A 22,929-nucleotide genomic window follows, 5' to 3' on the forward strand; every position below is an offset into this window, starting at 1 on the left:
GGGCCTGGATACTGAAAGTACTGCATACTTTGAATTCTACTGCATTTTCTCTCCGTAATTAAAACTCTACAAAGTATTTATTCAAGTTTCGAACTGTATAAAGTATTTTGCCAATTTGAAGTCTTGCTTCTCAAAATATTTATACAGATAATTGGTATTTTTATACAACATTGGTTTCAGATTTATTCTTGAGTGTGTATCTCATTTATTGCCTCTGTGGGAACAACAAAGGCTTAACACTGTCCTCTGATAAGCCTAACTTCTCACCCACACTACCACAAAAAGAGTATTATGTACTTGTTGCCTCTGTCTTCCTCTGGAGATTTCACCCACTCTGTACACAATGTAGTTCATTTTAGTACACTGTACAGAGAGGCGGAAGTTTACATAGACCAATTGAAAGTCTGTTATCCTTGTAATTTTTAGCGTGTTCCTTTTGGAGTATCTGATGCCTGGGGGAGTTGAGGGATTATAAAGTCAGTGAAAGCCGTACTACTAGTTTGGGTAAGCCAAGTTTATTAGCATATATTGGGTTGTTCATCTATAATTTCGTGCTGGAGTTCTTATTGGTTCTGAAATGCCAACCTTTCATTTGATAGTAGCTTATGCAAACAATTACTGAAAGTAAATTTATATAGTGAAGAATCTTTAATGTAGATGATCCTCACAGGTTGTAGGTGCAGAGAAGGGGGCCTCAGACAGCAACTGTGGTCCTAGAGAGCCAATGGGTGATCTGCTGAGGTCAGCAAAGTCTTGGGAGCTGTCCTTAAGCCAAGGGTCAGCTGGTAAATGAATGTGTGGTAGAACGGGACCAGTCTGTTAATGTCAAATTGATGCATCCCTGATGGAGTCTGCACGCCTAAGTATGTTCCACTAATAAGATATACCTGGTTGGGGCCATAATATAAATTGTGCCCAGGGGGCACCGCATGCGTGTGTGCCTGCTTTGTGCACCTCCATGACTCAGTGATATAACAGAAGCTGCTGCAGACGCTTGTGCACCGCACTATCATGAGAGGGCATTCTTCATTTGCATTGGAGTGTAGCCTTCTGACCAGGCGCCGCCAGCACAGGTAATAGCTGTGGGGCGGGGTAAGAAGTTTAAAAAATATATATTTTTACTTTCCCTATCCCATCATCTGTCGACTTCCTCCTGCCCTGCCCTGCCACACTGCTGTTACATGTGCTGTTCGCACCTGCTTCTGACACAGCACTCTGTAGGGGGGGAGAGAGTCTCATGGATCCATCTACAGTCAGATGTATCACTCATTGCACCCGCCTGCTCGGGGATTTATCTCCCCCTTCAAAGTGCAGGTGGGTTGCTGCCTGCACCAAGAAACAAGGAGTGACTTCGAAACAGTTGCTCTGTATTCCATTGAATGCACTACCTCCAGGGCAACGCAAGTTCGGAGCTGTCCTAAGTGCAGCGCATTCATCACAACTAAGCTGGTTAACATATATATCCCTCCTACACTCATCTCTAGGAAAACCATGTGTGCAGCACTGTCCACGTACCTCCTTGAGCAAAGGATTGAGGATCCCTTTATGGATTTTATTATTTCAGGAGACTTCAATCTCAATCTTTTAATACCATTTACAAGGGACGAAGTAACGCAATCGCAAGACCAGCAATGGTCAATCCCGGTTCAGGTAACAGACCCTTTGAACAAACAAGGTCCTCAACAATTGGGTATAAATTTTATAAAGGATATGGAAGCCTTGGGGCTACGAACACTCAATGGAAGATTTTTAACAGACTCACCATCAGCATGGTCCTACTACACCCAAAGTACTAAATCACGCATAGATTATACTATGGTATCACTAAATATCTTTGGCAACTGTACATCATACCATTTAAAGCAAGTCTTGGAGAGTGATCATTGTCAGCAAATCATTACTACAACATTCAAAAATAAAAATCACCAAATCTATCTAACAACTGAAGGTCAAATTGGAACCACTAATTATAAAAAGTTAACTTGGGAAACAGAATCTCGAAACAACCTACTGACAAGTGATCTGGCACTAAAACGGCTACGAGAATGCAGCGAAGAGCTATCATTTGCATCAGTAATCGAACAATGGGCCAGTTTCACTGCCAGACTGCCTACTAGTAAAGGTAATTCCAATATCATTAGAGATGGCCAAATGACTCAGGTAATAAAGAGGGTAACCAATATTAATCTCACACGCGCAGTGCAGAAAATGAAACGAACCAGAAATAGATTAAGGAAAGAGCTGACTAAATTCCCAGATAAAGAAGAAGCTAGAACTGCCCTGAAAGTGGCAAACAAAAATTTAAAGAAGATAATATGGAATGAAAAAACTGAAGCCAATAACGCTCTTTGGACTCGTATATTTTATGCTAGTAACCTAGGAAATTCGAGGGAGTTCTGGAAGATGGTTAATACCCTAAATAGGCCGGATAAAGCAATAGTCTCATCAGTATTGACTGAAACAGAATGGGTACACTTTCTAAGCCATCATCTAAATCCCCATCCAGCAGTACAGGCAATTGAAGACCATAGCCCATGGAATGAAACCGCAATAACAAATCAAGAACAAGTCATGGAGATAACACAGGAGCAGATTGTTAAAATAATAAAGAAGCAGAAAAATGGAGCACCAGGACCGAACGGGATACCCTTTTCTATATACAAAGATGATCCGGAAACATGGGCCGAAGTACTTGTAAAGGTCTTTAAAGAAATAATTAGTAAAGGGGAGATACCTGAAAGCTGGAGAGGCTCCTTAATATCCCCAATTTATAAAAAAGGAGACTGGGCGCTTCCTGAAAACTACCGTTTAATAACGCTACAGGACACTGATGCAAAACTTTTTGCAGCCTATCTGCTAACAATCTTATCTGACTTGGTGAAAAAGAACAACATCCTCCCGCCAAATCAAACCGGCTTCATTAAAGGACTTGGTACTACCTCCAATATCCTGGCACTATCTATTTTAATGGAAAAGGCAATCTTAAAGGGCGAATCACTGTTTCTATGTTTTGTTGATTTTAAATCAGCTTTTGACTGTGTCGACCGAGATCTTTTATGGAAAAAGTTACAAGCACATGGGATTCCTCAGCCTTTAATATATTTGATCAGTCTCTTGTATACAAAAACTTGGGCCAAAGTTCGTATTGGGAACGGCAGATCATTAACTAAGGAAATACCAACTCTTGGCGGCGTGAAGCAAGGCTGCGTATTGGCACCGTTATTATTTAATTTGTTTTTAACTGATTTAACTGAAACACTGAATAAGATAAATGCCCATCCACCTAAACTTGCAGATAAGCACATATCAAACTTGCTATATGCAGATGATGTTATTCTTTTAAGTAGAACGAAGGTAGGCTTGCAAAGGTTAATTACACGTATACAGGAGTACGCAATAAAAAATAAAATGGTAATAAACGAATCCAAATCTAAAGTTATGGTTGTCTCAAAAAATCTAAGAAGGAAATACAATATGAAATGGTTCTTAGGTAAAGAAAAATTGGAGCAAACAAAAATCTATAGATACCTAGGACTGGTTTTTGATGACAATGGTAGCTTCAAACCCCAGATATTGGACATTACCCGGAAGGCGAACTCCCTAACAGGTGCATTTGGTATGATAAAAAAATCCACCAGTAACTTAACCTACCAGCCGCTACTCAAGGTCATATCTGCAAAATTGTTACCTTCTCTAACCTACGGCAGTGAAGCATTGAACGGAAAGGACGCAATAACATTAAACAAAGAAATCTCGAAAACATTTCGATCTCTTTTCTGTTTACCAAAAAATGCCTCACAGTCCCAAATTAGACTAGAATTTGGCTTGAATAACCAACTACATGCTCGGATGGGTAACACAATTAAAGTATGGTATAGGGTAAAAAATGACAAGGACAATTTAATCTCAGAGCTTTTATGGAAAGAAGTAGAGGGCAATAATAAACTATCTGTTTGGAAGTATCTTGAGAAGGCTTTGGATGAATTTGGGCTGAAGGAAATTTGGATGACCACTATTCCTCAGGAATCTTTTAAAAAAATTGTAAATAAGACAATTGATATTCTATCTATAATAAGTGACAAAGAGTCCCTGGTCAAAAGGAAACATGCTTGGTCTATAATAAATAGCTATAAAAAAAAGATTCCGCAACAATATTTGAATACAGCTTGGACCTGGAAATATAAAAATATATTCATGAAAGCCCGGTTCGGAATCCTGCCTGGAGAATCTCATGCACTGCCATGGAAAAAGCTTGAAAACAATATATCATGTCGGCTGTGTAATACAGGAGAAGAAAATATCATACATCTATTATGCCTCTGCCCAGAACTAAAAAATGAAAGATTAACACTATTAAAAAGGCACTTTAACAAAAGATCAATAAGGACATGTAGACAAGCACTAATCCAGTGTCTTTGCTTGGAAGATATACATATTAACTCTGCTCTCTCAAAATTCCTAACAAGTGCATGGAGAAAACTGGAATTTTTAAAATATTAATTATTATACTGTTTATATTTCTGAATTTTTAACATTATGAAATTATCGCTTATTTTTAAAATTATCGCCCTTTTACTGTATTCTATAAATGAAATGTTATATTGTGCATTCTCTTTTGGTAAAGATTTTAAATAATCAATCAATAAACATTACTTACTTACTTAAAAAAACTTAGCGTAGTTTCCCCGTTTGCGCCTCTTGACATGCTCAAAGATGTGCCATGGTACAAACAGGAAATGTATGCCTTATTTGTTTGTGGGCCCTGGAGTCCGCAGGTAACTGAAAGTGATGCATAAAATATTTAAATCATTCCTAATTGACTTTTTAAACAATACGTCCTCCTTCATTTGGTTGTCCAAACATCTGTTCTGCTTTCCACACCCTAGATTGAACATTTGCATTGCTAATAACTTTGCCTCCGATAATTGGATTCATATATTCAGAGACAGTATAATACAATTTTATTGATACCTCACTTAGTGTAAATTAAATTTAGTTTAGTTATTTATTTTATACCTTTTTGGAAAACATAGTGGATTTCATGAGAAACATGTATAGGTGATGTTGCTGTCATGAGGACTCAAGCGATTGGGATGCTGTCTGTATGATTGTGAGTGTTGGATTTCTCTGCTCCACACTCACACATTGGTGTGTCTCGTCCACCAGTGTATTCTACTCTGCAATTGACATTGGAAGACCTTCCTGCGGATATTTGGTAATTTGTTATAAAGCATGGATTTCTCCCTCAAACATGCTGTAATACATGGAGCGTAATACATAATCTGTCCCCTTTTTTCAGGGATTCCACTTATTACTGCTGTGTTTTCACTAAGCACCAATCCAGAGGAGGAAACTTGTGCTCAAGAGAAGACAGAAGCTGTAAAAGGAACTTCAGGTCAGCACAAAATGGTTTAATTACAAGATGGTGGATTTTCTCACAGTCTCTCACTAATATTGATTCTCTATACATTTTTGTGTGAACTTAGGAGCATTTCTGACCTGCTGGCGAAAGAGGTGAATTTCACTGTCAAGGCAGAATTCATATGAAAGCTTTTCGGAGCAGGACTTAACTATTCTATGGGACTTCAGACTGGTGTGGTGCTGAATGAAAGTCCTACATAAATTAAACAATATGGCTGATAAGACTTAACTATGTCTCCCATGCTCGATCTGTCCCTCAAAAAAATGCAAATTAAACCCACACTCTATTTGAACAGGCACTTCTATGAGTAAGGATTGAACATTGATCAGGAAATCTAATGAGTTTCTTTACCCAGCAAGAAAATGTAAGTGGTACTCTACAGAGATGTGTGTGATTACATGGAGTTCCCAGGTGCTGTTCATGTTCTTGACAAGACCTCTTTCGTAGTCCCTGCAAAATCAAACTGACTGTAACTGTATGATAATGAGAATACTCTACAGAAATTTGCAATATATTGGTCCCTCAAATGTGTACATGCCCACACCACCTTTTTACTTGGGACGTTTGATACATACATTTGAAAACTTGCACTCTTGCAATATCAAAAGCATGACTGTTGTAAAAGAATTCAGACACTTGGGAAAGCTCATTGAAATCTAACACGTTTTATGTCAAAATAGCTGGTATGCATCAAAAATATTCTAAGTATAATTTGCCATTTCAACGACGAGTGCTTCACCATCTAATCTTCTCGAGCACATAATGCTAAATATGATACATTTTTCCAATACTTTTATATACTTGTACCCAATGCAATAAGCGGTGAACATATCATATGATCAAACAGAAATTCCAGATATACACTAACAAGAAGGTGCCTAGATATCTTCTTGTGGGAAGAATGTGAGAAGGCCTTTAAAAAAATTAAAAAACAGGCTATGGTAAAAGCTGACTTAACCAAATCTGCATTTTTTTGCTTAGTTATGCCAGCTTCAAAAAGTGCCAATGGTAACTTGTACAGGCAACTGTCTATTGTTACTTTTTTTTTACTTGCGGTTTGTAAAAATAATTGATAACGATTTAAGTATGTGTGCAAGTAACATAGTTTCTGTACACCTGTGAATCAGCATAGTGGTGCATGTTGTTAGAAAATGCATGTAATAGCATAATGTGCAGCAAAACACCTAACAGAAATCTACAACTTAGTTACTTTTCCATAATAACTATGAAGACTGTTATTCATTTGGAAGCATCTGAATGACCGAAGTACTTCTATTAGTTACAATAAACAGGCTTGTTTGTGTCTCTACGTTTCCTACATTTTTGCCAATTAATAAACCACTGAGCTCTTCTCACTTGCTGGACTGATCAGTATGTACCTATCACTTAAGATATCTAACATTTGCCTTTAGGTGAACTGCTTTACTCTTGTGAACAATAGAGCTGATAAACATTTCTCATTCAGTGCACATTGTAGCACTTGCCCATCAAACGGAAGACTGATATCTAATAACTGATTATAAATCCTAGCATGACTGTAGCTTGACTGGCAGCCTTTTATAAATGGAAATGTACAGTTGTATTTTGTCGAACAAACCAAGTACAGTTCTTCCTAATGTATTTAATTTTATTCATTCTTTTTCTTGTCTAGAAGACTCTCGAAGTATGTTTATGAAAGAGTCCTCTACATGTTATGAAAGCCCGAAGAACTCTGTTTGTCCATCGATCATAGACCAGTGCCAAGTAGTCCAAATTGAGAAGCTCACTTATGGTAAAAATACATTTAAAAGAGAAAAAAAATATCTACGCAACCAGAGATATTGTTCAAGAAAGAAGACCTTTACTTGCAGTGATTGTTGGAAGAGCTTTGCTCAGAAGTCAGATCTTCATCGTCATATGAGAATTCACACAGGTGAAAAGCCATATTCCTGCAATCAGTGTGAGAAGAGGTTTACTCAGCAGCCAGGACTTAAACGTCACCAGAGATTCCACAGTGGTGAGAAACCTTTTCCCTGCACTGAATGTGAAAAGAGCTTTGTGTATAGGTCAGATTTTGAACGTCACCAGAGGATCCACAAGCCGGAGAAAATGTATAAGTGCACTGTATGTGAGAAGAGCTTTACTCTCATGTCAACTCTTCATCGTCACCAAAGAATCCACAATGATGAGAAATCTTTTTCCTGTACTGAGTGCAAGGAGAGCTTTTTGCAAAAGTCAGATTTTCTACATCACCAGAGGATGCACACAGGTGAGAAACCCATTCAGTGCACTGTATGTGAGAAGAGCTTTGCATTTAAATCAGATTTTTCACGTCACTAGAGAAGGCACACCGGTGAGAAATCCTTTCCCTCCACCAAGTGTGGGAAGTGCTTTACACAAAAGGCAGCTCTTCAATATCACCAGAACATCCACAAAGGAGAGAAGATCTTTACTTGCAATCAGTGTGAGAAGATTTTTAACTAATTCATAACTTTAAAACATCACCAGATAATGCACATAGGTTCAAAGCCATTTTAGTGCCTCCTTTTAATTAAATATCACTATTTGTTTAGTTTACTTCATAGTTCTTATACCCAACATTTGTATACAAGCTTACACTGTTGTAAAAACGTCCTATTTTTAAAAAAAATAAACAAATAAGAGTGGAAGTTGAACTACAGATATTTTCCCCTTCAATCTACTCGTTAGTAAGCATTCATTATAGGCCTTGCACTGGTGTGTCTCTTGAGGTGTAATTAGTTACACAACTTTGAATGACTCGCTCTAGATTAAATATCTCTTGGCATGATTCAAGCTTTGCAATGTGAGGTTCCATGAAGTATGCATTGTGTGTCACACTGCATGATGAGTATTCTTCATAAAGTAAGTGTGATTGTTCCAGATGTATGTATGTTTGTTATCTCAGCCTATGTTCTCCTTTGTTTCAGTGATTACACTCAATCTGTGTTAAGTAACAGGAACAGTATGGGATCTTACCAATCCTCATGGCTCTAAAACTTTGAGAGTTTGTTTTTAGGGACAAAGTTATAAGTTCTTGTAAAAATACAAGGCTTTGTTAGTCTCTAGAATTGCAGCTGAAACATGTATCTCTATCTGAAATATTTCCCTTGGTGGCATTGCTTTTAATCGTGTATTAATCTGTAAAACATGACATTGCCATTGACATTTTTAGAACATTTTGTTTTGCAGGTTAGGATTGAGTCCATCTGCTTCGCCATAAGAAATTGGCCATGGTATGAAGGTTTGGCGTGACCTACCCATCAATATGGAACTGAACAAAACTACAGCTGTAGCCAATAAACTCATGGTAGTTGGGGATTTTTAAACAACCGCAGATGTCCATGTCTTTAGGATTGAGAATATATGTTGTATACATGTAACATACCGTTTTATTATTCTGAACAGTAGCTTGTGGCAGGCAGCTCTTTTTATGCCCTGTGTCTTATTTCTCTGCCCATCCCAAAATGGCTAAGTATATCATTTTTAACATCCCGCCATATTGCTACAGATCGTATCAGTCTGCAGCTCGTTTTTTGTGGTTGACTGCTTTTATCCTGCTTGTTCTGATATTACCATATTTGGCCCAGCACCCTTTTTACCCCCCTTTGCTGATCTGCATGAGATTGGTAAGCATTAAGGGAAAGCACAGGCATGGGGCAAACCAAAGACAGGTAGGTCTATGGCTCATAAAAGACTTGAAGAGCCTACGAAAGGCCCAGTTGCTTGCTGTGGCAGCTTGCTGGGAACCATCTATGAAACTATGCCAGTTGTGTTGCTGTTGGCGAACATAGAGCAGCATATATTCTGGATAATTTTAAAGTATTGTGGATATTGGCTGTATCCTGGAACTTACATATGTTTATAACCATATCCATCCTTAGAGGAGCACCCACCAACTTTGCATTGCACTAGCTGCCACAATGCACAGTTTCTGGTTTGCATTTAAACATGTAATGTTGCATCTCATGGAATTTTACATCTATTCAAGTCATATATTGGAACAACCTCGTTTTTCATAAATGAATAGTTCATTATTTTCTCTTTTCATGTGTAGTAGCTCCAAAGATGACCAAGCAGGTCTTCATAAAATTAATTTTACTCGCCGTATTGCCTGTTGTACCGTATTTGTGCTCATTTGTGCTTTTCCGCCGTATTGATTGTATTTTCCCGCCTGTTGCCGCCCTCCCCGCTCCCCGCTTCCCGCCACCCCGTTGACCCCGCCCCTTTTGCCTTCTGTTCCCTCTCCGCTCCCGCCTCCCAGCTGCTCCGCCCACCCGCGCACTTGGCCATATATGGCGACCGTGCGACGCAGGTGAGTGTGACCTAGTTTTTAGGACACCCCCGCGCCGCACGGCCACCAGCTGCTGCGTGTGCTCCCCCTTCCTTGTGCCTCGCTGTCCGACTGCCGGCTCGTGACCACGCCCCCTCCTTCGAGCGGCGTGGTCCGTGATCAGCGCTCCTCTCCCTGTGCCCCTGGTTCACTGTGTAGTCTTGCATTTGTGTCTACTTGTGCTTATTGTTAGTATTTCCGCCGTATTGCCTGTTGTACCGTATTTGTGCTCATTTGTGCTTTTCCGCCGTATTGATTGTATTTTTCCGCCTGTTGCCGCCCTCCCCGCTCCCCGCTTCCCGCCACCCCGTTGACCCCGCCCCTTTTGCCTTCTTTCCCTCCCCGCTCCCGCCTCCCAGCTGCTCCGCCCACCCGCGCACTTCGCCATATATGGCGACCGTGCGAACGCGCAGCGGGCGCGCCGATTGTGCGCCGAAGGCGCGCCAAAGGTAAGCCCGTCTGCGCCCGTCCGCGACCGGATCGCGCCCAGCGCCATGACCCCTGGCCCACGAAGACCCCGACCGACCCGCCTGACGTACACCGCCGCCACCCTCATCGCACTCAACACCGGCCGATTCCCTGGATGCTACCAAGCCACACCACGACGCACCCACGGACCCTTCAGCTGCAACGCCTGCAAGTTCACCTGCATCCGGACCTGCCTCGCACCAGCACCCGCCAAGTCGAACACCAGCAGCACCCACCTCAAGTGCATCCTGCTCAACACCCGCTCCGTCCACAGACACGCCATCGAACTCTGGAACCTCCTAGACGCCACAGCCCCTGACGTTGCCTTCCTCACGGAGACCTGGATGAACGCATCCTCAGCTCCCGACATCGCCATCGCCATCCCAGAGGGCTACAAGATCACCCGGAGGGATCGCACCGCCAACCAGATGGGAGGAGGCATCGCCATCATCCACAGGAACACCATCCGTCTCACGACCAGCACCGACAACACCCTGACCACCGCCGAACACCTGCATTTCCAGATCCACACCGACCCGAAGACCACCCTCAGAGGCACCCTGATCTACCGACCTCCGGGACCACGCACCCAATTCAGCGAGGACATCGCCGACTTCGTCAGCCCGCATGCCCTCCCCTCCGCTGACTACATCCTCCTGGGGGACCTCAACTTCCACCTGGAGAACAACAACGACCGCAACACCAGCACCCTGCTCGACAACATCGCCAATCTTGGACTCAAGCAGCTGGTGTCCACCCCCACCCACCTCGCCGGAAACACACTCGACGCAGTCTTCTCATCCAGCACAGACATCGACTTCAGCCACGCCACAGAGCTTCAATGGACGGACCACAGCTGCGTCCACTTCACCTTCAAAAGAACGACGACCCACCACCACCAGCAACAGGCTGCCCGCAGAAGCTGGAACAAGATCACAGCAGACCAACTCGCCACCTCCCTGAGCCAGCACCCTCCTGCCAGCTCAGCGAACCCCAGCCAGGCCGCCGACAACCTCACGAAGTGGATCAGCAACTGCGCGGACGAGCTCGCCCCGCTGAGGACCCCGCCCAGCAGACCCGGCAGCAAGAAAGCCCCATGGTTCACCGACGAACTCAAGAGCTCCAAGAAGAACTGCCGAGCCCTCGAGAAAGTCTGGAGAAGGGAACCTACACCAGACAACAGGACCACCTTCAAGCTGGCCACTCGGAAACACCACCAGCTGATCCGCGCCGCCAAGAAAACTGCATTCAAGGACCGGCTGGACAACAACGCACACAACTGCAAGGAACTCTTCAACATCGTGAAAGAGCTATCCAACCCCAGCGCAGGAAACAACATCACCCCATCGCAAGACCTCTGCAACTCCCTCGCCTCATACTTCCACAACAAGATCGTGGACATACACAACAGCTTCAACAACCAACCAACGCACACCACGACCGAACAACTACCCCCCACCACCACCCTCCACGCCTAGACCCCGATCAGCACCGAGGACACCATCCGCACGATGAACTCCATCCACTCCGGATCGCTGACCGACCCCTGCCCTCACCACGTCTTCAACAAGGCCGATGCTGTCATCGCACCCCACCTGCGAGACATCATCAACACATCCTTCGACACCGCCACCTTCCCTGAGAGCTGGAAGCACGCCGAACTCAGCGCTCTACTCAAGAAACCCACAGCGGACCCCACCGAACTCAAGAATTACCGCCCCATCTCGCTCCTCCCGTTTCCAGCCAAAGTCATCGAGAAGACCGTCAACAAGCAGCTGGCCGCCTTCCTCGAGACGAATGGATCCCTCGACCCCTCACAGTCTGGCTTCCGAGCCAACCACAGCACCGAGACCGCCCTCATCGCCGCCACCGATGACATCCGAGCCCTGATGGACAACGGAGAAACAGCGGCTCTCATCCTCCTAGACCTCTCCGCGGCATTCGACACTGTCTGCCACCGCACCCTAGTACAGCGCCTCAGCAACGTCGGAATCCAGGACAAGGCTCTGGAATGGATCATCTCCTTCCTCGACGGAAGAACACAGAGAGTCCGCCTACCACCATACAAGTCAGAGGCCACCGAAGTCATCTGCGGCGTCCCTCAAGGATCCTCACTGAGCCCCACCCTCTTCAACGTCTACATGAGCCCCCTTGCGGCCATCGCACGCCAACACAACCTCAGCATAATCTCCTACGCCGACGACACCCAGCTGATTCTCTCCCTGACCAACGACCCGGCCGCCGCCAGAGCCAACCTGCACGAAGGGATGAAAGAGGTAGCCGAGTGGATGACGACCAGCCGCCTGAAACTGAACTCAGACAAGACGGAGGTCCTCATCCTGGGCTCTTCACCCTCCGCCTGGGACGACTCCTGGTGGCCTCCCGCCCTGGGCACCGCACCCAAACCGACAGACCATGCACGCAACCTGGGCTTCATCCTGGACTCCTCCCTCTCCATGACCAGGCAAGTCAACAACGTCTCCTCGGCGTGCTTCAACATCCTACGCATGCTACGGAAGATCTTCTGGTGGATCCCCACCGAGACCAGGAAGACCGTCACCCAGGCCCTCGTCACTAGCCGACTGGACTACGGCAACGCCCTCTACGCCGGTACCACCGCCAAGCTCCAGAAGAGACTCCAGCGGATCCAGAACGCCTCAGCCAGACTCATCCTCGACATCCCACGAACTAGCCACATCTCCGGACATCTGAGAGACCTACACTGGCTCCCCGTCAACAAAAGAATCACCTTCCGCCTCCTCACCCACGCACACAAAGCCCTACACGACCAAGGCCCGAGCTACCTCAACAGCCGAATCAACTTCTACGCTCCCAAACGCAACCCTCCGATCAGCCAACCACGCCCTCGCCGCCGTCCCCCGCATCCGAAGAGCGACTACAGGAGGAAGGTCCTTCTCCTACCTGGCCGCCAAGACCTGGAACTCCCTCCCAACCGACCTGCGCCTGACCCAAGACCACCTCTCCTTCAGGAAGAAGCTGAAGACCTGGCTGTTCGAGCAGTAGCGGCACCCCCCCACCCCCAGCGCCTTGAGACCCTACGGGTATGTAGTGCGCTCTATAAATGTCTTTGATTGATTGATTGATTACTCATTTTATTACATTACAAATTAAAACCAGTCACCACATTTTGTTTCCATTTAAATCTCAATGTTGGTGAGTTCCAAACGTGCCTTTCCTACCCAACTAAGTTATATTTATCCATTCAAGATTTATGCATGGGAATTCAGTGATATATTTATAGTCCTGAGGGTGGTCCCACCTCGGCATCCACAAGCAAGGCCCAGGTGGGTATGAACTGTGCTTCCACACCTAGTGAATTTAGAGAGTGCTTATTCCTCTTTTTTAATATTTCAGAGACTACAGAGAAATATGTGTTGCTTGTGCAGGCTCAGATGAGGCACTCTCCCATGCTGGCCATACCTCCAAATGGAATGTTATACCCTTGGAAAACCTGTAACTTTATTTTGTTGGAGACCACTTGCATTGCGCTTCTGTTGCTACTCAATTGAGGAAGAATATATTTTAATGTGCTTGATATTGTTGTATTTTACGCAGTGTCATCTTCCCTTCGGTTCTTTCTCCAGTCAGTCATTTACCTTGGTGCTAGTTTTGAGACAGAATTGTTTTCAACCAGGCAGTTATTCTTAAAATGGAATTATAAAGGTTAAGTTATAAAGCGTAGCACCATTGTACACTGTTGGACAGGGGTTTGATTTTGTATTTTAATTTAAGGTTATCAGAATTCCCCTTTTACGTATTAGACTGTATAGGGAATTTGCAATGTATATTTGTTAAACTTTTTCATGCATATCTTTTCTACTCTGTGTTTGTAAGTATTTATTTCTCAAATTCAAACCAAGTAATGTAAATATAATGGACCCCATAATGGTGATATTTGACAAACAAGTCCGGTTGTTAATTAGCCTTGATATATTTATTTATTTACATGTCTTCTCACTGCTTTTGAATACTTATCTACATTTGGAGTTTACCCATAGTTGAGACCTTTGCTCAGGGACATCTTGCTAGCAATACTAGCACCTGTTCTTGCTGTGCAGAACAGTTATTTACCACTAGCTCACGCTACCAAATCATTTATAGTGACTCCTTTGTTTACTTGGCTTCCTTCCCTTCTTCTCATCCCTGACTTTCTTGCACAAGGCCTCAGTGTATACACTAGGGACCGCCCATGCATGATCTGTCCTAGTCTCTTCAAAGTCATCACCATTGAAATAAGTAGTGCCATTGACAATACCACTAACTCATCTTTAAGTCTCTGGCTCTTTCACATTTACTCGACATTCAGTCTAAAGCTTCACTAACATTGGCAAGGTCTGCAACCTTCACCAACACTGGCATCATTAGCAGGGTTTGGGCCTCCTATAGATCCTCTGCCTTCCCAAAAACCGTCATCAAAGCTAGTGTCAGCAAGCTTTATCTGGCATTTTTGCAGCTTTCCCACACACCAGTACCAGAGCTGATACCAGTGGGCCTCTGTTATACCTATCTTCTAGTTCCCCCACACACCGGCACCAAAGCTAGTGCCAGTGGGCCCCATTTGCACATAACATCTTCTAGATCTTCCTCATACTAACACTAGAGTTGGCACCAGCAGACTTCATAACACCTAACACATTCTGCTTACCTTGCATATCACTATCACATCTAGTTCCAGTAGATTGAATACACCTCTAGTATCATTTAGCGTTATCATTCAGCAGCGTATAAATTAGTGCCATCAAAGCTCAGTCACACCTAATATCCTCTAAATCTCCCATACACTAATGTCAGAACTCATTCCAGCAGACTTCCATGCACCTCACAGTTTACTAGCTTTTCTCCACACCACAGCTAGTACCAGCAAACTTCTATTGTGCCCGACTTTTTTAAAATTCCCATGCTCCAGTTGTAGAGTTAGTGCCAACAGACCTCCATCACACATAGCATCTTCTAGTTATCGCACTCTAAATAATTTTACCTTATGCATTGGGCATTATTGTTTGTTTCACAAAAATGTATTTGTGATAATTGTACATTACTGTTTGTAATTTGAATTTTGGTTTGAAAAAAATGCAAACTTGTGCTATGATAAAATTATTGAGAGATGAAAGTAAATTTCTTTGAAAGAGCGCACTAAATTTGAATATTTTGTTTAACATGACATATATCAAATAGTTGTGCATGTTCTGTCCAGGTTGCCTAGGGGAATTGGCCACTTCATATTTATATATATTACACATTGGTGACACAAGGTCCCTACAGTTGCTCTAAATCTGGGCTTGTACCACACCTGTTGAAAGAGGTGTATCATAGCCTCACTCCCGAAACGTGATCATAAACTGTCAGGTAGTACTGGTCTGCCGTCTATCCCCTTTGGTTTTTGCTAAGTTTGCCCTAAGTTGGCAGGGTATGCCCAGACGTGGGTCCCTTGCTCACTTTGCCACTGAATTCATGCTAGCCTGGCTGATGACAGTTGATTAGCCAGAAACCGGTCCCAGGATGCTTGTTTCCGGTCCAGGGAAGTCATTGCTTGGCAGGTCAGGCTGGACATTTTCATGTCTGAACTGGGGTGGCGGAGTGAGCTAAAGAATGATGATGGATTAAACCCAGATCAGTTGACTGGGGGTGAGTGCTTGCATTGTTCAACACTCCGTCCATCATCATCTTTGGTTTTGCTTTGTTCGCCCTAAGTTGGCAGGGTATGTCCAGACGTGGGTCCTTTGCTCACTTTGCCACTGGATTTAATCTAGCCTGGCTGATGCCGGATGATTAGCCGAAACCGGTCCCAGGATGCTTGTTTCCAGTCCAGGGAAGACATGGCTTGGCAGTTCGGGCTGGACTATTCCCATGAGGCAAGGGTCAGACTGATTTGCATATGGCCATGTCTGAACTGGGGTGGTGGAGTGAGTTAAAGAATGATGACTGATTAAACCCAGATCAGTTGACTGGTGGTGAGTGCTTGCATTGTTCAACACTCTGTTCATCATCCCCTTTAGTTTTGCTTTATCTATGGAAATCCAAGCATCATCCTCTCTTTTGGTACAACCTGCTCGCTCCCAACCTTGTCGTTCTGCTTCTGTCACCTCATCCTGCAGCTTTCTAACCTCCTCCCATGTGTCTTACTCTGTTAACATCAAGGTACAATTGGTAACATCAGGTGTATTTTTCAGAATCTCTTCATTTTATGTGTGTGCATTGAACGCACAATATCTTGCCATCTCATCTGCATACCAGTTACCAACTGTAACATAGTCAGTACCTTGACGATTAGCAGCACACTTCACTACAACAATCTGGGTAGGCAATTGTAGTGACTGCAAAAGGTTCCTCACGCACTCTCCATTCCTAATAGACGAACCAGAAGATGTCATGAACCCACACTGTGACCACAGTTGCCGAAAGTCATGTAAGCCTCTAAAGCCGTACCGACTATTAGTGTAAATTGGAACTCGGTGCTGTTCTGAAAGGGTGCATGCACATGACAAAGCTATAAGCCCTACAGCTTGTGCAAAAAACACTCATTGCATCCATGATGCTTCCACCACAACTCTAACTGTACACACAGCATTCACAGCTGTCAGATGTCCTTCATTGTCTCTCAAACAGGAACCGTCAATGAACATTTTCTGATCAGATTAAGGCAGTGGTTCATCAGAAATATCCAGGTAGGGTTTCGTGTGAAACTCGGTCACGTCTGAAAAATCATGTTCAGCATCATCCATCACATTCTCATTTCCAGGCAAAGGCATTAAGGTAGATGGATTTAGCCCCGTACATCTTTTCATGATCACAATCTCTGTACCCTATAAAACTTGTTCAAACTTTGTCAGACAGCTGTTGGTCTAATGCTGTGTGCACATCAACAGTATAACCACGGAAATGGTCACAAATAATGTTAGTGGTTGAACCTTCACAATACTTTAAACCTGTTCAAGACACACATGTAGAAGCAATTGCTATCAGGCATCCAGGCAAAGCAGCTGCAACAGAATCAAAAGTTTCTGAAGTGTAGGCAAGGCCTGCAATTACGTCCATGCATTTGTGTCAACACTGAAAGAGTGCAACTTTTCCTTTCATTGCAAAATAGCACAAACTATTTAATGTAATCTGGCATTCCCAAATCTGGTGCCCTGCAAAGGCTTTTTCACAGTTCTGTGAAGGCAGTCATGCAATTGTCATCCCCGGGTACATGATCTGACTTGTCTTTGTGTATCAACCTCTTAAGAGACGTTGTAGTCAAAGAAAAACTCAGAATCTACTGTTGCAATAGCCTACTATTCCTAAGAACATGTGTACTTTTTTTCGGGTAGTTGGTAGATTCATGTTAAGAATTGCTGATATTCTTTCCTGCAAAACTTTCCTAACTCCCTTCCCAATATGATGTCTTTGTACTGAATTTCAGTTTTGCAAAACTTTATCTTAGTCGGAAATACTTTATGTCCATTCTCTGCCAAATGATTCAATAAAGCCGTAGTATTGGTCTTGCATTCCTCTCTTGTAGTAGGTTGACAATATGCTAAACTACCATGGAATGATTAGGCATGCTGAGAGTTTCAGGTATCTGGTTAAATATTGAGGGGTTTTCCGTATACCCTTATAGAACTTGGCACCATGCCAAAAAATAAACATTGACTATCTTCATGCAATGGAATTGAAAAGAAGGCCTGACCCAAATTAATGACTAAAAAACATTCAGCCCTGCATGGAATATGAAATAAAATCCCAGCTGGACTTGTACCACAGGACAACATGGAACAACAATGACATTTACCTTGCGCAAATCCTGCACAATGTGATACTTGCCATTCAGCTTCTGCAAACCCAGGATATGTTAATTACATGGATGTGTACTTACTAAAATTGTATTTCATATTTTGTATGTTTACGTAATCTACACTTGTATTTCTCCTTAAATCGGCCTAGGACGTTTATTTTTAGACAAATCAATTCAATTTAATTCACCGCAAAGGCAATGGTCCTCTGGTTAATCTTTCTCCACCGTTAGTAGGGGTGAAAATTAGGAAGACTACATTTCTCTGTTAGCTCTCCAATGAGGATCATTAAATGACAGCCAACTCACTAGTTAGAAACCAAATTCAGATGTAGTACTCTCAAGACTATACTGTAAATATAAAGACTAGCAACTGGTAGTCCCAACCTCTTAAAGAAGTTAAGACGAGTAAGGATTATACAAACCAACAACTCCGCTGTTACCACACAAAATGAGAGAAGGAACACCTGATGTTCTGTCCTGATGATTCTTTCTACAACACATTTAAACTATTAATCATGAACAAATAGTGAATCACCATGACTCAAAGTCAAAAACAGCTTTATTCGGTGAGAATGTATCACCATAAAAGCATCCTAATCAGAGGGAAACAGTTAAAAATTGCAGTTAATTATCAAAATTAAACGATAAAAAAACTAAAAAACACATTTCATGACCATTCAATATAACACTACACAGTACACTTTTATATAATGCATAAACAACATGACCAGTGAATGCATAAAATGCAAAACGCAAATATATCAGATAAATGTTAAAGTGCAGAATCCTGACAGGATAAAAATGAAATAACCTGTTTCATACAGATAAATAAAGTGCATAGTGCTATTAAACATACAAAAACAAAGTATATAACAAACTACGTTTAATCATCAGGATTTTCATATAACAGAGCATCCAGGTGTGCATAAGCCTTTCTTCTCCTTATTGCCAATTGTACAAACAAGATAACGGCATTAATACCTTTTTCATTGCCCAAGCTACATATAAAGTTAAAAGCATGTTTATAGTGGAAAAGCATATTAGATAAAAACAGAGGTTTTAAAATGTATTTTCGTATGTACTTATAAGAAACTACTAAAAAGAAGAAAATGCAACGTGGATTGAGGTGTCTTACCATCACATGGGCAATTCAGGAGTTTATGGCACCACTTTTCCCTTTTGGGGAAAGCTGTTAAATAGTGGAGTATGCCAAACCTAAGTCGTGTTTGATAGAATCTATGTTGAATATTTCTGACCTGTATTAAATACATTTCTGTACCCCTTGAAGGTGTAGTTTCACAGTAAGAAATAAAACTATGCATTTGGCTAACTTCAACATCCCTTACACATTCCCTAGTGTTCATGTATCTTAACTTTAGGTCTCTTTTACTAAAATCACGGATAGCTGCAGGGTTTTTTCTACCAATATCTATCTTACAACATTTCAAAAGAGTATAAATATGCTCCAACCAGGGGATTTGTCTACTATAATCAAGAGCCTGACAGTCCAAAATTAAATCCTTCTTAAATTTGGGCTCGTCTTTGCTCCATATACCTTGCCAGAAGGTGAGAGCTGACCTATTTATTAGGTCACTAAGGGAAGGTACAGATAATTCTCTATGTACTAAGTAATTCGTGGTAGAACTAGACACTGCCAACAATCTTTTCATAATTTATTTTCTTGTATTTGAAGCGAGGCAATGTTAGCTCTACCCCATACTGCGGCTCCATAACAAACTCCTCTAACACACTTACTTTGATATAAAGCTAGGATTTCCCTATAGGTTTATTACCTATTTTTGTAGCAAATCTAAAAATCTCTTCATTAGATCTTTTAAAATTTCAGGTTACACAGTTCTATATTGGTGTTCCAGGTACCACTCCCATTAAATAGCAGACCCAGGTAAGAAAAAGTTGCAACTCTATTTATAACTACCCCTCCCACATGATGTTATCTGTTCTTAGACCTAATTCTCTATCTAGTCATAACAAAGGTGTTTTTTTTAATTTTCTGTAAGTCTTTTTCAGACATATGCAGTGCAAAATTGTCAAGTAGGTTTTGCAGACCATTCGCTGTCCTTGATATCAGGACAAGCGTTGTTTGCATATAAGAGTACAGGGGTCAAATGCGCCCCGACCTTTGGTGCGTCTGCAATTTGGATTTGTAAAAAGGCATCTACATTATTAATATTTAAAGAAATTAAAAGAGGTGGTAATACGCATCCTTGTTAGATTTGGCGCATTAAATTAAAATCTGGGGTGCATTCCCCAGATGGACCAAATCGTACTCTGGAAGTTAAGAAGGTATACATCTAGGATAGGTAAACCATTATATCCCCTAGCGCCCTCCAGGTCTGCCATAATTTGGCGTGATTAACAAGATCGAAGGCGCTGGTAAGGTTGACAAAACAGAGATGTACGAGCCCTTCCTTAGCTAAGGTATATTTACCTATCAGTAGCTCCAGGTTCACACATTGTTCCACTGTCCCAATACCCCTTCTGAATCCATATTGGTCCTCAGTTAAGATGTAATTTTCGTTGGCCCATTTTTCTAACCTCCACAACATTATTCTCCCCATTAGTTTGGAAGTGGAATCCAGAAGGGATATGGGGCGGTAGCAATTGGCCTTCCCCTCATCACCTTTTTTTAAAAATTGGTACAATAACACATTCCACCCAGGATGCAGGCAATATTCCCCCTAATGTAGCAGTGAAAGCTTTTAATAAACTTGGGATCCAAACCGCCGGCAGTGGCGGTATGGCAGAAAGAGCTTGACAGATGTATAGTGGCTGAGAAAGAAGTGTTTATAGATAGGGGGTGCCCGAAGAAGTGGGATAGGAAATGGCCCCGGTGGAATTCCTATAGGTGGGAGATATGTGTATCACCTGTGGTGGAATTGGAAATACGAAGACGAAGAGACAGGGAACCAAATGTTTAATACATGTGTTATTTCAGCCTTGCTCCTAAGTGCGGTGCTAAATGTAACTTGTAAGTGTTTTGTGTCAAAATGACTGTTTTGTCTGTCATGCAACTTTTCAATAAAAATATTTTGGAAAAAAAAAGAAATTGGGATCAAAAAATCCATATTCTGTTTAAAAACATCAATTGAGAACCCATCTGGGCCAGAAGCGTTTCAATTAGCGCTACTTTGAAAGGCGGATGTAATTTCCTCTGGGGTTATTGGGGACGATTCTAAAGGCTCCACTAAAATAATACTGCCATTAATATGCTTATTTGCTTTCACAGTATCCGGATTAAAGATACTCTCAAAATGCAATATCCAGTCCTCTGGGGGGACAACGGTATTGATTTTTACTGCAGGATTCTCATTAAAAAGTGTCATTAAAAAGTGGATAATTAATTGTTTTCCAGAAGAGGACCGCGTCATGTGTTTCAGCAGCCTGAGTTAATTTCTTTGAGGCCTCCTCACGGATCACCATTTTCCTTTCTTTCAAAGCATTTTCATAGGATTTCCGCAAGAAGGTAATCCTTCCGCTATCCCTAGGTCTTTCTTTCAGAGCCTTTTTTAGGTCCCTATTTAGCCTTGAGCACACCTGATTAAACTATTTTAGGGTTAAAATCACAAACATTCTTTCTCTTCTTAGTAGTTAATTCACCTGCTATTTCAGTAGTTATATTAAAACAAGCATTTAAAATGCTATGGCCTCTGCATTATTAAAGGTAGAGCTATTGGCATTGCTCATGACATTTTTTTTTTTTTTAAATCTTAAATAAATGGCATTGTCATTTGCATTGCCAATAGCTTAATCGTTAAATAAATGGCATTGTCGCTTGCAAATGCATGACTTATTGCATTTACACCCACACAGAGCCACACACACAAAGCCACCCACACACACATACAGAGCCACCTACACACAGTCATGCACATAGAGCCACCTACACAGAGCCACGCTCACACAGACAGAGCCACCCACACAGAGCAACCTACAAAAAAAGCTATCCACACAGAGCCACACACAGAGCCACACAGACACACACAGAGCCACACACACACAAAGCCACACACACACACAGAGCCACACTCACACACACAGAGCCACTTATGATCAAAGCTTCTGCTAACTAAAGGCATAATGCCATCACTGATGTAATGACCATATGGCTAGGCACTCCTCATTAAGCCTCGAGTCTCACCCCTCAAGTATGAAATCAAGGCAGTGTTCCTGAGTTAAAGTATAGCCCATCTCCCCCTTGGAAATACATACACATGGTAGCCGTTCAGGCAAAAGACATTATACCCGACACAATTCATCAAAGACTAGAAAATCCAGGCATCAAGCAAAACAAAGCAACATGTTCCCTAAGTAGACTTACCGGTATAAGACTGTCAGCAGGTCTGCAAGAGCCAAGACGTCACGGCAGGAAGGATGGGGGACGAATAGCTTCACCGGGCCAGTTTAAATACTCCCGGCTGATGAAATGAAAATGCGAGTAGTTGTGTTGGATAACCGTAGCCTTAAGGCCCGGCGGCGCAGGGTACGCCTGAAATCCCCGGGATTCACCTGCTTTGTCAAAAACAGAGACACAGACTCTTTGTCTGGCGTGGAAGATGGCATTTATTAGCTGCAGCTAGTACAGTGGTCTTAGAAGTCGTCAGTACAACGAGGTTCAAAAGAGACTGCCACTTAACTCCGTGGCGCACAGGTTAATATACGATACAATACAATACAAAATGCAATCACACAAGAGCATGAGCTATAGGCAAACGTTATAGACAATGTTTTAAGACCAAAGCAACTTAAGTTCCCAGGTTTGTTTGACACTCGACCCCTTAAGTAAATCACAAATGAATACACACAATTCAATTTTACAAGTAGAGAAAACACAGCTGCGTGTTGTAAACGGACAGTCGTGAAACAGGAGAATGCACGAGACGTGTAGCGAAGGAC

The 22,929-nt window shown here is 42.5% G+C and overlaps 1 protein-coding gene across 2 annotated transcripts in view; it reads left to right on the top strand.

Moving 5' to 3' along the window:
* The window catches only part of LOC147683683 (uncharacterized), a 123,920-nt gene extending 110,197 nt beyond the window's left edge, over positions 1-13,723 (top strand). The window contains exons 7-10 of one of the 2 annotated variants that reach the window (XM_086944071.1): positions 5,300-5,395; positions 7,074-7,670; positions 8,612-8,655; positions 13,596-13,723. In XM_086944071.1, coding sequence (XP_086800197.1) covers positions 5,300-5,395; positions 7,074-7,670; positions 8,612-8,616 — 698 coding nt within the window. In that variant the 3' untranslated portion in view covers positions 8,617-8,655; positions 13,596-13,723. Of the gene's footprint in view, positions 1-5,299; positions 5,396-7,073; positions 7,671-8,611; positions 8,744-13,595 lie in introns of those variants that run through there. The other variant, XM_086944070.1, reaches the window with a different exon arrangement.
* The last annotated feature ends 9,206 nt before the right edge of the window (positions 13,724-22,929 follow it).

Source organism: Lissotriton vulgaris, chromosome 11 (genome assembly GCF_964263255.1).
Source record: "Lissotriton vulgaris chromosome 11, aLisVul1.2, whole genome shotgun sequence".
In the NCBI taxonomy this organism is placed as follows: domain Eukaryota; kingdom Metazoa; phylum Chordata; class Amphibia; order Caudata; family Salamandridae; genus Lissotriton; species Lissotriton vulgaris.